This window comes from Orbicella franksi, chromosome 6, assembly GCF_964199315.1.
Source record: "Orbicella franksi chromosome 6, jaOrbFran1.1, whole genome shotgun sequence".
NCBI classification, from domain to species: domain Eukaryota; kingdom Metazoa; phylum Cnidaria; class Anthozoa; order Scleractinia; family Merulinidae; genus Orbicella; species Orbicella franksi.
In genome coordinates, this window is record NC_138150.1 from 29693631 (window position 1) to 29707184 (window position 13554).

The 13554-nt window shown below is 38.4% G+C and overlaps 3 protein-coding genes across 3 annotated transcripts in view; all 3 read left to right on the plus strand.

Moving 5' to 3' along the window:
• LOC145489067 (adenosine receptor A3-like) overlaps window positions 1–13554 on the plus strand; it is a 252168-nt gene that overhangs the window by 166473 nt on the left and 72141 nt on the right. The gene's annotated exons all lie outside the window — the stretch shown is intronic.
• On the plus strand, window positions 5695–7056 carry LOC145490655 (neuropeptide FF receptor 1-like). The gene has a single exon (XM_081469737.1). It carries the CDS (start codon window positions 5785–5787, stop codon window positions 6820–6822), a length of 1038 nt encoding a protein of 345 aa, XP_081325863.1. The 5' UTR covers window positions 5695–5784; the 3' UTR covers window positions 6823–7056.
• LOC145490923 (neuropeptide FF receptor 1-like) lies at window positions 7231–9438 on the plus strand. Its single transcript, XM_081470038.1, has one exon. The coding sequence runs from the start codon at window positions 8103–8105 to the stop codon at window positions 9135–9137; it is 1035 nt and encodes a 344-aa protein (XP_081326164.1). The 5' UTR covers window positions 7231–8102; the 3' UTR covers window positions 9138–9438.

A 13554-nucleotide genomic window follows, 5' to 3' on the forward strand; every position in this document is an offset into this window, starting at 1 on the left:
TCAATCGTTGCCGCCTCCTGTAGATCAATAATTCCCCAAAAAGACGTGACAGTTAAGTAACATAGTGTTTGTTTTTTGATAAGTGCAGAAGCGAATGCAAACCGGAAATTTGTGTGACCATTTTAGAGGCAAACGAGGAAGTCATCACGCATTAGAGACCATCTGACAAGAAATGTCAAGTTTATTTGGATTTATGTAATGTTTTGAAACATACATGTTCACTGCACAATCATGTCGAGGAACATGTTTAAAAGCGTGTCTTTGAGCGGCTCATTCGCCTTTAAAACTTCTTGGCTGAGCAATCGATTGAGCCATGTTTGCACTGATTTTATTTCAATTCGTAAATTTCCTATAGTTATCTAGTGTACCATTTCCTCTAAACGTAAATTTTAATTACGCTTTAAAAGCTCTAATGGCCCTTTGGAAAGAGCGACAACAAACTGCGCAAATTTATGACTAGACTGTCTGTAGATTCACAACAAATCAAAAGCAGAAGTTATCTGATCATGGAATGTTAATTTTGTCCTTCGCTTCCACCCACACATTGCATTGTAACCGATTTGGAAAAATGAGAAAATGAGGCGGAAATTTAGGCTCTGATGTTCATCTTATTCATCATGGAAACGTTTGTCCTTCCTGGAAATGCTTGATGAAATTCTCCTCATTAAAATAGCTATGTAACTAAGCTAAACGGTGATTTTAACAAGGAGAGAAACAACTGAAAGTATGATTATCAGTTCTCTTCAAACTCGTCGTGTAACACGTCAAAGAGTTTAAACAGAGAAAATCATGACACTGACCGTAAAGTGATCTTAAGTACGTAGTTTTTTTACCACTTTATTCTCCGTTTTCTGCTTCCTTTTCGTTCCGATTGAGAAGACATGTCAAACACCCAAGACAGTGTTTGACCACCTTTCCAAACACCTCTAAGGTCGTCAAAAAACTTCCTTATGTCGTTTTTTTAGATTCCTCAAGTTCTCGGGGTTTGGAAATGTAGTCAAAGCCAGTCTTTCGTTTTTGATGTTTTTCATCAGGCTTGTAAAAATAATTATTATTCTAATGTAATAAGTATGTCTGAATATTACAATTTCCCTTGTTTTTATCTGACGTACTTAACTAACGCTGAAATGAAACATTATGTTGGCCTTATGCAGCAAAGGTATATTTTATATAGGCAACATACCATGCAAACTCTACTAAACTATAATTTTTCAACACTTTCGAGAACGATTATACACCCTCCTCTTATTTAGGCCTAACAAGCAAACTAAGCGAAGGAAAGAACTAGTGAAATTTAGGATATGCAATCACAAACTAAAGATTGAGACTGGTAGATATGATCAAATTCCAAGAGCTAACAGACTCTGCCCTATATAGAACATATCATTCCGACTTTTAAACAATTATCTTCGTTGCAAGCCATTGGCGAACCTATGACTTCTTCAAATCATTATATTAATATTCAATTAGCAAAATTTATTTCATCTTGCTTTTGATCTACGCAATATTCTACTTTCAAATCAAACCAATGTAACTTGATTGCAATATCATAACATTATTATATGATTACGATAATCGTTACTCTGTTTTAGTTTTAGTTTACAAAAGCTTTTGCAACACTGTAAGTATTTATGGCCATGCAAATAGAGCTAGTTGCTCTTGTTGTTGTTTTTATCCGAGATGTAATTTGAAACCACAAACACATTTCCAGTTTTACAATTGTCCATGATCCATGATACGTTGTTTGGTATAGCATTTTAAAAGACATTATAGTTCTGCATTATTCGGGTTTCAAAACACACATTTCGTTATTTCTATATTTTACATATTTCTTGCATTTGCCAATTGATTTCATGTGTTATCTGTTTTAATTTTTTTGTGCATTATGATCTTCATTCGAGCTAACACTGGAGCACAGGGCCTGTAATGCACCTATCTGAGTAGGTTTTTGGTGGTCCAGTTCACTTGATTACATAACCAACATCCATTACTCTCACTTGCAGGATTGGTCCTCCTCGAAACGTAATTATTTCTCCCCTTAATTTCTTTCTGCCCCATTAAAATCTCCGCTTAAAGGAAAGATGGATGATGATGTTGGCAGGTTTCGTTCATGTGTAGCCTAACCTAGTCTATTGTCTTCTCCAAATGATAAATTCAGCCGTCTCCCGTTTGTTACTCTGACACAAGTCCTCTAAGTTATTCTTGGTCGACTGTTTTACGGCATTGACTTGACGAATAAAATTCACCTAGCGACGAATCCTCTATTATCAATGCTATTTTAACTCTGTTTGGTTGTTTGGGAACAGGGGAATAGGGGAAAGAGGGGGACGGGGCGGGAAGGGGGCTTTGAAGGCCCACGCTGTAACAATAACAACGAAAATGGATTAGTTATTTGAGTAGCTCGAAGATATTAGTATTAACGTGCTACTCTATAAATTCTAGGCAATATAAAGTTAATATATGTATGTAGGTCGAAAATCCTTCCCCTTTGAGGTCCGTAGCAAAAATGATAACGTATTAACTCATAGAAATCTGGACAACCGCCATCTTGGATTTCATTAGTTTTACAAAACGCCACATATATATCTGTCAAAACTATCTCAGAACAGTCAAAACCGGGCAGGAATTTAAGTGATCGAAAAATTATAAAAGCCACTGCAGAAAAAAAAAAAACGATTTAAAAAGTTGTACATTCAAACATGAAAATTTGAAACTTTAAAAAACAGGCCTGTTCCATGGAAACATCGAGTTCCAAATTTCGAGCTCATTATTGCCTCAACACTTTTAAAGTGTTGTCTTTTTTTTTCTCTCTCTTTTTCTTTTATTTTTATTGCTCCGTCAAGCCGCTTGACACTTTTTTTCCCTACAAATATCTCCTTCGACAAGCTTTGGTTTACCTCTGGCATACTAACAAGGCCGCAGAGCTGCTTTAACTCAGATGGAGTTATAAACAAACAGTATCGTCGTAGTTACGCCAGATGTGTCATATTTGTATCGCGCATACTCTGGTGCAGTCGCTCGTCAAGTGTCGCCCGGTCACCATCGCAAAGGCCACTGGGTCATCACGCGACAAACTAAGCACCGTGTGATGACGTCGATCGCAAACAAATGTTATGACGCTGGTGGTCGTTTCCGAGTCACTGAGAGCCATTTGTAGCTAAACCTCTCTGTCGAGTCAGGCGAACACATTTCTTTTGGACACTGAAACTCTAAAACTCATTTCATAGCCCTGAACAAACATAGTCGCAACGCTTCAAAGATTTTTTGCAACAGCGACTTTCGAGCAGCTGATTTAAGAAATGAAAATTTAAAATTAGTATTCTTATTGGACCTTATTGTATTCGTTAGAAAGCTCACGAAAATTGGCTGGCGGTCTCTGTCATCATCGTTGTTATAAGTTATCTTGCTTTTTATCGTATAAAGCGGAAATCATCTCGATTTATGAAGGTTTTTTTCCCTTTTTTTTTTTTCGCTTCCCCCCCCCCCCTCCCCCCTTTTCCGATTTATGAAGTTTAGTCACTGATAGAGCACTGTTTTATCGGTTAGATACCAGTGCCTTGGCCTGATCACAAAAACACTCAAGACAGTTGTATTATCACGAGCGTATTGAATGCGGCGAAAGCAGATCACGTATGCTACAATTGTGTTTATTCTCAATTATGATCTTTTAAATTATGATGTCTTGATGAATGTAAAATCGATTTTGCAATGAAAAGCTACTAACTAAAGGAATATGTCACGAAAGAGGCGTAAAACCTCCTTAGAAGCGCTGGTCGAGTCAAAGTTAATACCCTCTGTTGCTTGTTGCAAATTAATCTTCAAATCAACAGGACAGGTGAAAACATCAGCTTAAAATGTCAGCCATCAGTCTCTACCCTCAGGGCTTCAAAACGTCAAAATAAGGGATTCATTTTCCAACTTCGTACATTCCTTGTATTTTAGGATCATTTTGGTCGAATCATTTTTCAAAAATTCTGTTATCTACGAATAATTCTGTTGTCTACGTATCTGTTGATACGAATAATTATGCTTTACTACCAACAGTGAATAAACCAAAACAAAAAACAAGGTGCAACCGTCTGATATTGAACCATCCTACATAACAAGAAAAGAATTTACATCAATCTCCATGCCAGCGATAACTTGTATAATCAATCTTGCGTTATCAAAAAAGTTGCGTTGGTTATTTCAAATTACTCAAATAAACACTATTTCAGTTCTCGGACATTAGGGAGCCTAAGCAGTGACGACGAGGACGCCGAGGACGACGCCTAGTAAAAAATAAATTTATATTTTACCCGCGAAATTCGCGATTTTCGAGAACTGTTCGGTACGCCAATGGCTCTAAAAACGTGCACAGGCTAAATATGCAATGACAGCATTCAATTCCAAATGGAAATACGAAAAATTAGCTGTCGTCGTCCACGTTCAGTGGATGACGCAGAACTTGGTCATTTCACGCTGTTGTTTTGCAGCGGACGGCAAAGAAATGTTCAAAAATCTATAACCCACGTGCACAGTTATTCTTTTGCTCATCAACCTTTTGTTTTGTGACTTTCTCGTTGCCGTCGTCGTCGTGGTTTGCTTAAGCTCCCTATTAACAGCTGGTGGTCCCCCACATCAGAAAATGCTAATACCCATGCCCGGGGGCGGGGGGTACTCCCATATATAAACTGTATGGGTATGTGCCGCTGTGAAGGGTATGGTTTTCAGGCAATTTTTTTTCGGGATAGGGTATAGAAAAAAGACAGTTTTGGTCTAGAGCAGGGTATAATTTACTGGAATCGGGTTCTTTACCCCTGCCGGGGTTGTATAATTGATAGAAACTGAAACTCGGAAATGAGAATTTCACATAAAATGATGCGACTTTGTAAGATATCAGTTTCATTAGCGCATGTTGGATGGAAGGTTCTGCATGTAAAATAGCTATTCTCGGATAGGGTAGGGTTTAAAGCGCCTAGTGTAGAATAGGATTGTAAAATCAAGCTGATCATGGTCTAGTATAGGGTACGGTGTTCAGTGTTCCAGCAGCACATTCTCACCCAAAGGTTTACAGAGTACCCCCCCGGATACCATATGCGTGTCATTTTCCTCAACCGACTTCTGACAAGAACTAAATTGGATGCGAGACAATATACAAATAATAAGGACCAATTTCATTCTAAAATAATATGCGTATTCCTGAAATGGGTAATACAAACTCCATTAAATAGAATCAATTTGAAACCAATTTTCTACCTCATCTCTCTTCTTCTATATTCGTCAGTACGTCTTCAATTTGACAAATAAATTCCATTTGCCGTGCGTCTGTTCAGTAATAGATCACAGATGACGTCAAAATGTGGTAGGAACAAAAGAGTGGCACACGAGGTGATAGCCGAGTGTGTCGCTGATGTTCTTACCACATTTTGACGTCTTCTGTGATCTTTTACTAACAAAACGCACAGCAACATGGAATCTGTCTCTCTGATGTAACGAAGAGAGAAAAAGGGAAATATTTCAGTTGTGAATGATGTAATCTGCACGTCTGTCCTCCAATGATCATACATAGGAACCAATCAAACTGCGAGAATAATTTGACTTATTCTATGAGTTATAATTGAAGTCATTCAAATTGCGTCAGTTGCGCTAACATATTTACATATATACTCTTTTTCTATTTCCTAACAACATCCTGTTTTAAAATACAAAATTTGTTAACTGTGGTGGATAAACTGAAGAGCAACAACATCCCAACTGAATTAATATAAGCATAATTTAGGGACAAAACGCTAAAACTTAACCATGGACAAAAACTACAGATGGTTTCTTGAAATTGTTACGATAATAATTGTGTTTGTTGTAGGACTTGTAGGAAACATCTTTGTGCTGATCACTGTACACGAGAAAAACGCCAGAAAGACAGTCCACGGAATATTTGTCACTTGTCTGGCAGTGGCGGATTTGGTTTTACTGTGTTTTGACTCGCCTGTTTCCATTCTGGGTAAGTTTGATGTAGCTTCCAAGATATTTAACTGCAGAGTTCATCTAATTGTGGCAACAACAGGCTACAATGCAGGGCTTTTTACCATCACATCCATGGCAATGCATCGGTGCCACATTGTGACTCATCCGTGGAGACCAAAGCTAAAACGTAAAGGAGCAATAATATGGGTGTCGCTAATATGGCTGGCAGCTTTTATTCTGGTTATTCCGCTTATCGTGGTTGATATAAAACTTATTGAAAACGGTTGTGAAGAAGTCTGGCCTACGTTTGGGCACCGCCAAGCGTACACTGTCTCACTGATGACAATTCAATTCATAATACCTCTGTTCGTCACAGCGATTTGTTACATGCGAATATGGCTGTTTTTGAAAAGCCGACCTGTTTTGCCAAATAACGGTGGTTTAGCCGGCGCAAGGGAAACTCCTGGAGAAGAAACAACAAGAGAAAGCATTGTAATACTCAAAACTGTTGCAGTTATCGTTTTATTGTTTCTGGTTCTTTTATTGCCCACTCAAGTGGCTTGGATGTTGTTAGAGTTCAAAAATATTTCCTCCGATGAGCTCTGGTTTGCTTCTGACATACTGACAAGGCTGCATAGCTGCTTAAACCCAGTTGTTTATGGAGTTATGAACAAACAATATCGTCGTAGTTACGTCATATATTTTTCACGCATGCTCTGCTGCAGTCGTTCATCACGTGTCACCCAGCCACTACCCCAAGGGCCACTGGATCATCAAGTAACAAATGAAATAGCTTACAATGACGCTGAGGGCCGGCAAATGCCACAGTATACCCAGGATAACAATGATCGTCGTTTCATTGAGAGCCATTTGTAGGCCAATTTGTGTGTTACGTGAGGTCAATGCAATTCTTTTGGAAACTCGAATTCTGAAATTTAACCCAACGCCTTGTCAACTGCAGGCCATCAATGCCGCGTACTTTGGAACAGGTGTTGTAGGAAATGTCAATAAATAAAGACATCATGCAAACATTAATTAGCCGCAGATATTCATGTGACAGCTTTTGTCATGATCATTCTCGTGAATGATGGTTTTGTTTTTACATTTTGAAATGAAAAACATATCGACCTAGAAGTATAGAGATTTGTTTTGCAGGTTAAATATATGTACCTAATACTTAAATCTTACAAAAAGGAATTTGCCTTCTCTACTAGCCTCATTGTTGTCTTTACCTACGTCAATGTATCTAGAATGCATAGCGAACAGATAACCGTTATGCTACATGGAATTAGAACATCTATATTAATACTTTGAAGACTGTGCTGCAATTGAAATGACTTTTTTTATTCATAGTTTAAACCAAACAAGAACACAGACGCTCCCCTTATTATCTAGTGTCGTTTCGGTAGGACAGCTCGGTTATGACTGCCGCTCGTACTGCAGGTAACTCAAGGCTGGTTTCGACAACCTTCCCCTCCCACACACCCTCTTTACGTTTCTGTTAAAGTCAGAAGAAGAGAGAATTATATCCGAGTATCCCAATTCACAAAAAAGTATCGTAACTTTATATTTCAAATATGCGAAGTTTTGTGAGTTTACAAAGGATGACAACTAATTCAAATCCCGACCTCTGACGGCTTGTCGGACTTCGTACTTTGACGGCTTGTCTGACTTCGTACTTTCCTTGTATTTTAGGATCATTTTGGTCGAATTACTTTTCAAAAATTCTGTTATCTTCTTCCTGTGTAACTCCTCCATTGTTCCCGCACCCATCAAGCTCAAACCGGTTAAAACAGGTTTCTACAATGCAATCGGTTTGTACTCTCCCCTTTGTCTTATAAGTTCAAATATTGTGACAGACGAGATATGAATAATTATATTTTACAACTAATAGTGAATAGAACTTAACAAAAAAAACGGTGCAACTATCTGATATTGAACCATCTTACCTAACAAGAAAAGGATTTACATTAATCTCCGGTGATAACTTGTATAATAATGAATCTTGCGTTATCAAAAAAGCTGCGTTGGTTATTTCAAATTACTCGAATGAACACTATTTAAGTTCTCGGACATTAGCAGCAGGTGGTCGCCCACAAGGGAAAATGCTAATATAAACATAATATAGTTCAAGGACAAAACGGTAAAACTTAACCATGGACAGAAACTACAGATGGTTTCTGGAAATTGTTACGATAATAATAGTGTTTGTTGTAGGACTTGTAGGAAACATCTTTGTGCTGATCATAGTCCATAGGAGAAACACCAGGAAGACAGTCCACGGAATATTTGTCACGTGTCTGGCAGTGGCGGATTTGGTTTTACTGTGTTTTGACTCGCCTGTTTCCATTCTAGATAAGTTTGATGTAACTTCCAAGATATTTAACTGCAGAGTTCATCCAGTTGTGGCAACAACAGGCTACAATGCGGGGCTTTTTACCATCACATCCATGGCGATGCATCGGTGCCACGTTGTGCTTCATCCGTGGAGACCAAAGCTAAAACGTAAAGGAGCAATAATATGGGTGTCGCTAATATGGCTGGCAGCTTTTATTCTGGTTATTCCGCTTATCGTGGTCGATAAACCAACGAGAAATGGCTGTGAAGACTTTTGGCTCACGCCTGGTCACAGCCAGGCGTACACTGCCTCCCTCATGACAATTCAATACATAATGCCGCTACTCATTACAACGATTTGCTACATACGAATATGGCTGTTTTTGAAAAGCCGACCTGTTTTGCCAAATAACAGTGGTTTAGCCGACGCAAGGGAAACTCCTGGAGAAGAAACAACAAGAGAAAGCATTGTAATACTCAAAACTGTTGCAGTTATCGTTTTATTGTTTCTGGTTCTTTTATTGCCCACTCAAGTGGCTTGGATGTTGTTAGAGTTCAAAAATATTTCCTCCGAGGATCTCTGGTTTGCTTCTACTATACTAACAAGGCTGCATAGCTGCCTAAACCCAGTTGTTTATGGAGTTATGAACAAACAATATCGTCGTAGTTACGTCATATATTTTTCACGCATGCTCTGCTGCAGTCGTTCATCACGTGTCACCCAGCCACTACCGCAAGGGCCACTGGATCATCAAGTAACAAATCAAACAGCTTACAATGACGCTGAGGGCCAGCAAATGCAACAGTATACCCAGGATAACAATGATCGCCTTTTCACTGAGAGCCATTTGTAGGCCAATTTGTGTGTTATGTGAGGATGAACGCATTTCTTTGGAAATTCGAATTCTCGTGAAACGCCTTGTCAACAGGCTTTCAGTAACGTACTTTAGAACAGGTGTTTTAGCAAAAATCAGTAAATAAAGACATTATGCAAACGTTAATTAGGCGCAGATATTCGTCTGACAGCTTCTTGTCATCATGAACGACATTTTGAAATGAAACACTTGTCGACTTCGAAGTTTAGTAATATCTATACGAATTAACGATTAGATTATGACTTCTCGATTTCTATGAGGTGATAGCTGATGTAGCTGAAGGCCGACTCAACTATTGCCTCTTCAGCTAACAATTAACCAAGTGTTTTTGTACATTTTATTTAAATTTGCGCTTTAGAAAAATCGCGCGGACTGAATTGTTGATTGGAATTTCCTTTTTTGTACGCGTGCCCATCGGTTTTCTCAGCATTTTCTAGTTTTTTAAAAGTTACGAAACCGTGAAAGTTCTTCTTTTAGTCTCCTCATTTTCTAGTTGTCTATTTGTATCTAATTGATTTTCCGTAACTTCGCAAACACGAGAAAACGTCGCTATTTCATTTCGCAGACGACCTTCAACCACAGAACTGTAATGGCTGATAGTGTACGAGTAGGTCAGCCAATCAGTTCGCAACATTTACATTAGAATACTAGTAGAATTCTACAACTATCTAAAAGAATTCTGTTTTACCTGTTAAATATTTTTTACCTAATACTTAAATCATACCAAACCAATTGGCCTTCTCTGCCTCCCTCGTTGTTGTCTTAACCTCTGTCAGTATGTGTACATATGCATAGCAAACAGATAACCCTTATGCTACAATCTTACATGGAATTAGATCATTAGTCACTTCCCACCCTGGCATGGCGGCAAGTGCAAGATCGACCGTTACTTTGGCTTTTGAAGACATCACAACGAAACGTTTACGTTTGCTTATTTTTCTCCAGAAAGCGTTTGTGATATTTATTCCAAAAGAGTTTTGGCCTTAACCATTTATCGATACAATGCGTCTGCTTTATTGATTCTTTATTGATTTATTTATTTGTCTGTACCGACTTAAAATTTGTATAATACATCTGTAGACCTGGCTGCCTACCCTTTTAACTCGCTAGTTATTTTAGGTAGCAAGGGCGCAAACTCTACTAATATATAACTCAAGAGAAGTGATAACTTTGTAAAAATAATTTTTGTTAAACAAAGGGGAAATAAAGCTTGTTGTTGTTTCTGTTGTTCTCGAATTTACACTTGGCTTTTTACTGTCAATTTCTTCGAGGAAATCACACAGCCACCCTATGGAGTGTTTTCACATGACGTCACTACAACCATATTGTTCTCCGAAAACAATCAAACGGCGGCCATTGCCTGATTTCAAGCCGAAAAGGACTAAGTACGAGTCTGTAAATTATGGGATTAGCAACTGTTGATCCACATAGTCATAAAGTGCAGACTACGCTTTACAAAATCCTCAAGTTTGGTGTAAATAGACCCAATAGTAAGCAAGATACAGCCATTTGAAAATGTCAAAATTTACAAAGAAATGTATGGCCATCCGGACGCTGTGTCCGGATGACCAAACATTTCTTTGTTGATTTTGACATTTTGGCTGTATCTCAGTCAAAACTAGCGTGATTAACACCAAACTTGGGGATTTTGTGAATCTCGGTGTGCTTGTTCTGACTATGTGGATCAATAGCTACTTATCCCATAATTTACAAACTCGTACCTAGTCCTTTTCGGTTTGAAATCAGGCAATGTTTGTGTCCCAAACCAATCTTGCGGGAGCTGAACTCTTTCTTTCGCTCCAATAAAAATTGCATGGCTGCTAACCACCTGAGTGGAAACGTTCAATAGCAAGAGAGTATGAGGAGTCACAGGGGCCTCATATACGCCTTATTCTCGAGGTAATATTTAGGAATGGAAACGAGTCCTTCCGCGGTTATTGTCACAAAGCGCATTGTGTAGATGTTCTCGAAGAGGATAAAAAAGCGCGCAAAGACGCTTGAGTTGTCCAGGTTAATAAAATTTGTCTCATAGAGTTGGATATTAAAACATCCTTCTGGGATTTCTGAGGTGATATAAATATAACGTGAGAGGGACTATATTAGGAATTAATTATATAAGGCTTACACTGTAACCTCTCCCGCCTATACTAAACGCATGCATGAAAATCAGAAAACCACTGAACATGATGCCATTAAATAGGCCACGTTCGAAATATCAATGTTCTAACAAGGCTCCGGGGTTATCAGGACAAACTTCTATATTTGGTGTTGTTTTCTACGTATTCAAGTCTTTTTTTGGGAATTGAAGGACAAAAGAAACTTTAAAAAATTGCAATTTTGACCCGAGAGACTCGGATCCATGATAAAATATTAATATATCGAACGTAGCCTATTGCTTAGCTGCAGAATTTTTAATGGCGAATGAGCGACTTGAGGACATGTCCGTGGAAATAACAGCCCTACAGCTAGACACGTCTGTTTCTGAATATTGCATAAAGCCAAATATATTTGACATTTCTTGTCAAATGGTCTCAAATTGCTCGTCTCGAACGGGATCGTTGTTTGTCTTTTAAAATCTTCATCAATGACCCTACCAAGTTTCGGTTTGCATTCTTTTTTTAAAAAAAAAGAAAATGCTGTTTAAGCCACGTCTCCCTCAAACAGGAGGCGACAATTGTTATGAACTTCGACATGAGTTCACGAAGTGCCTTTGCTGTTATTGCTTTGAAGAGGGGAGGATAGTTTTTGTTATCCGTTCTCTTGTCCTCTCAAAAGCTAACGAGCCATTCATGCACCTGTAGTCGACGGAACTTTGGTGACGAAGTTTTGGCCTTGAAATTATGATTTTGCCACGGGCAACTTTCCTCATTTCCAATGGTAACAATATCGTCGCCTACAATTTCGCGCGCTTTGCTGCTAATGACGTCAAAGACCGACAAGTTGCCACTGGAAACGGAGCAAGTTGCTTGTGACAACAACATGATTTGAACGTTAAAACCTGGTTACCAAACTTTTGATGTGCCTACAGTAACTCATCTGATAATCGCATTAATAGCTCTTTTCACAGTCAACGTTTCTCTCACTGCATTACAACATGTGGTCCAAGACTTAGCGCTGAAGAAGGGCTAGGCCTGAAACGTCTTATCATAGTTAATAGGGGGAAATGGTTAGAAAGGCTAGTAAACATCAAAAAAGCTACAGTATTAATATTAAAGCTTAGTTTTAAGATGGAATTAAGGAGCTGTTGTCAGAGAGATGATTATCCTTATTTTGAAGCGAGACATTCCTCTTTTTTGAGATGACAAAAATTGAAACAGTTACCTTGGGTAGGGCTTTCCACAAGATGCTCGACAACTTTCTGGCAACTTCAACTTTTTTCGCTTTCAGCTTTTTGCATTCTGAGCAATTTCTAGTTTTCTATCAATTCTGAGAAATCGGCGCAGTTTTTAGTGCGCAGTTTTTAGTGGCCTTGCTTCCATATTTTACAATGTTTAATTAGTAGGCAAGCTATTAATTTCGTGGGAAAAAGGAGCCAGATGCCCCTCCCCCCTGGGGCAGATCATGGGTGCAAGATGCATTCCACCGGGCTGCTGGCCAGCTGTGTTTTTAAAGAAAATTCAAAATGGCGGGCAGCTTCACACTCGAGTGACTGGAGCGTCTCAGGTGAGGAATGTTTACAAGATTAATATTGATATTGATGCGCAGTCTTTATTCATTCATTTTGTTTGGTTTAATTGAGGAAAAAGTTACTTACTAATTGATTTTAAGAAATCTTACCTTTGTGGTACAATTTGCATATTTTTGCATCAGACCAAATAAAGGAAGAGAGCAACAAAAAGCAACTTTTGAATAACTTTTTGAGATTTCTCGAGCAACTTGTGGAAGGCCCTAATCTTGGGTCAGAAATGCAATTTGCAGTTACTGTCATGATTTTCATCTTTATTTCTAGGGTCATTTGTACAAAAAAAAAAAAAAAGATTTTCGGTTTAGCAAAATTGATTAATACGGAATAATAATATATAGATTTAGCCAGGCCTAAAAGCGGAGCTCCTGGGCTGGGTTGTTCAGAGCCTGATTAAGCTAGTCCAGAATAAGTGAGACTTTTGATCTGAGTTTTTTTAACTTTGCGATGAGGTTTACTGTTTATCTTGTTTGGCCTTCTGAGTTTGAATAATCTCAGAATAATCTCTGAATAATCTCTTGACTCTGAAAATGACTTCCACTCAGGTTGCCAAAATGTCAAATCCGGCTAAAATAGCGATGCATGCTGCTGCCGCTCGTCACCTCATATCTATAATCTGCTTTCGTTTGATTCTTTTATCTAAAATTTAACAAAATGTAACAAACCAGGGACAAAATGTAACAAAATGTTTCATTTTTCCTAAGCAACCAGACA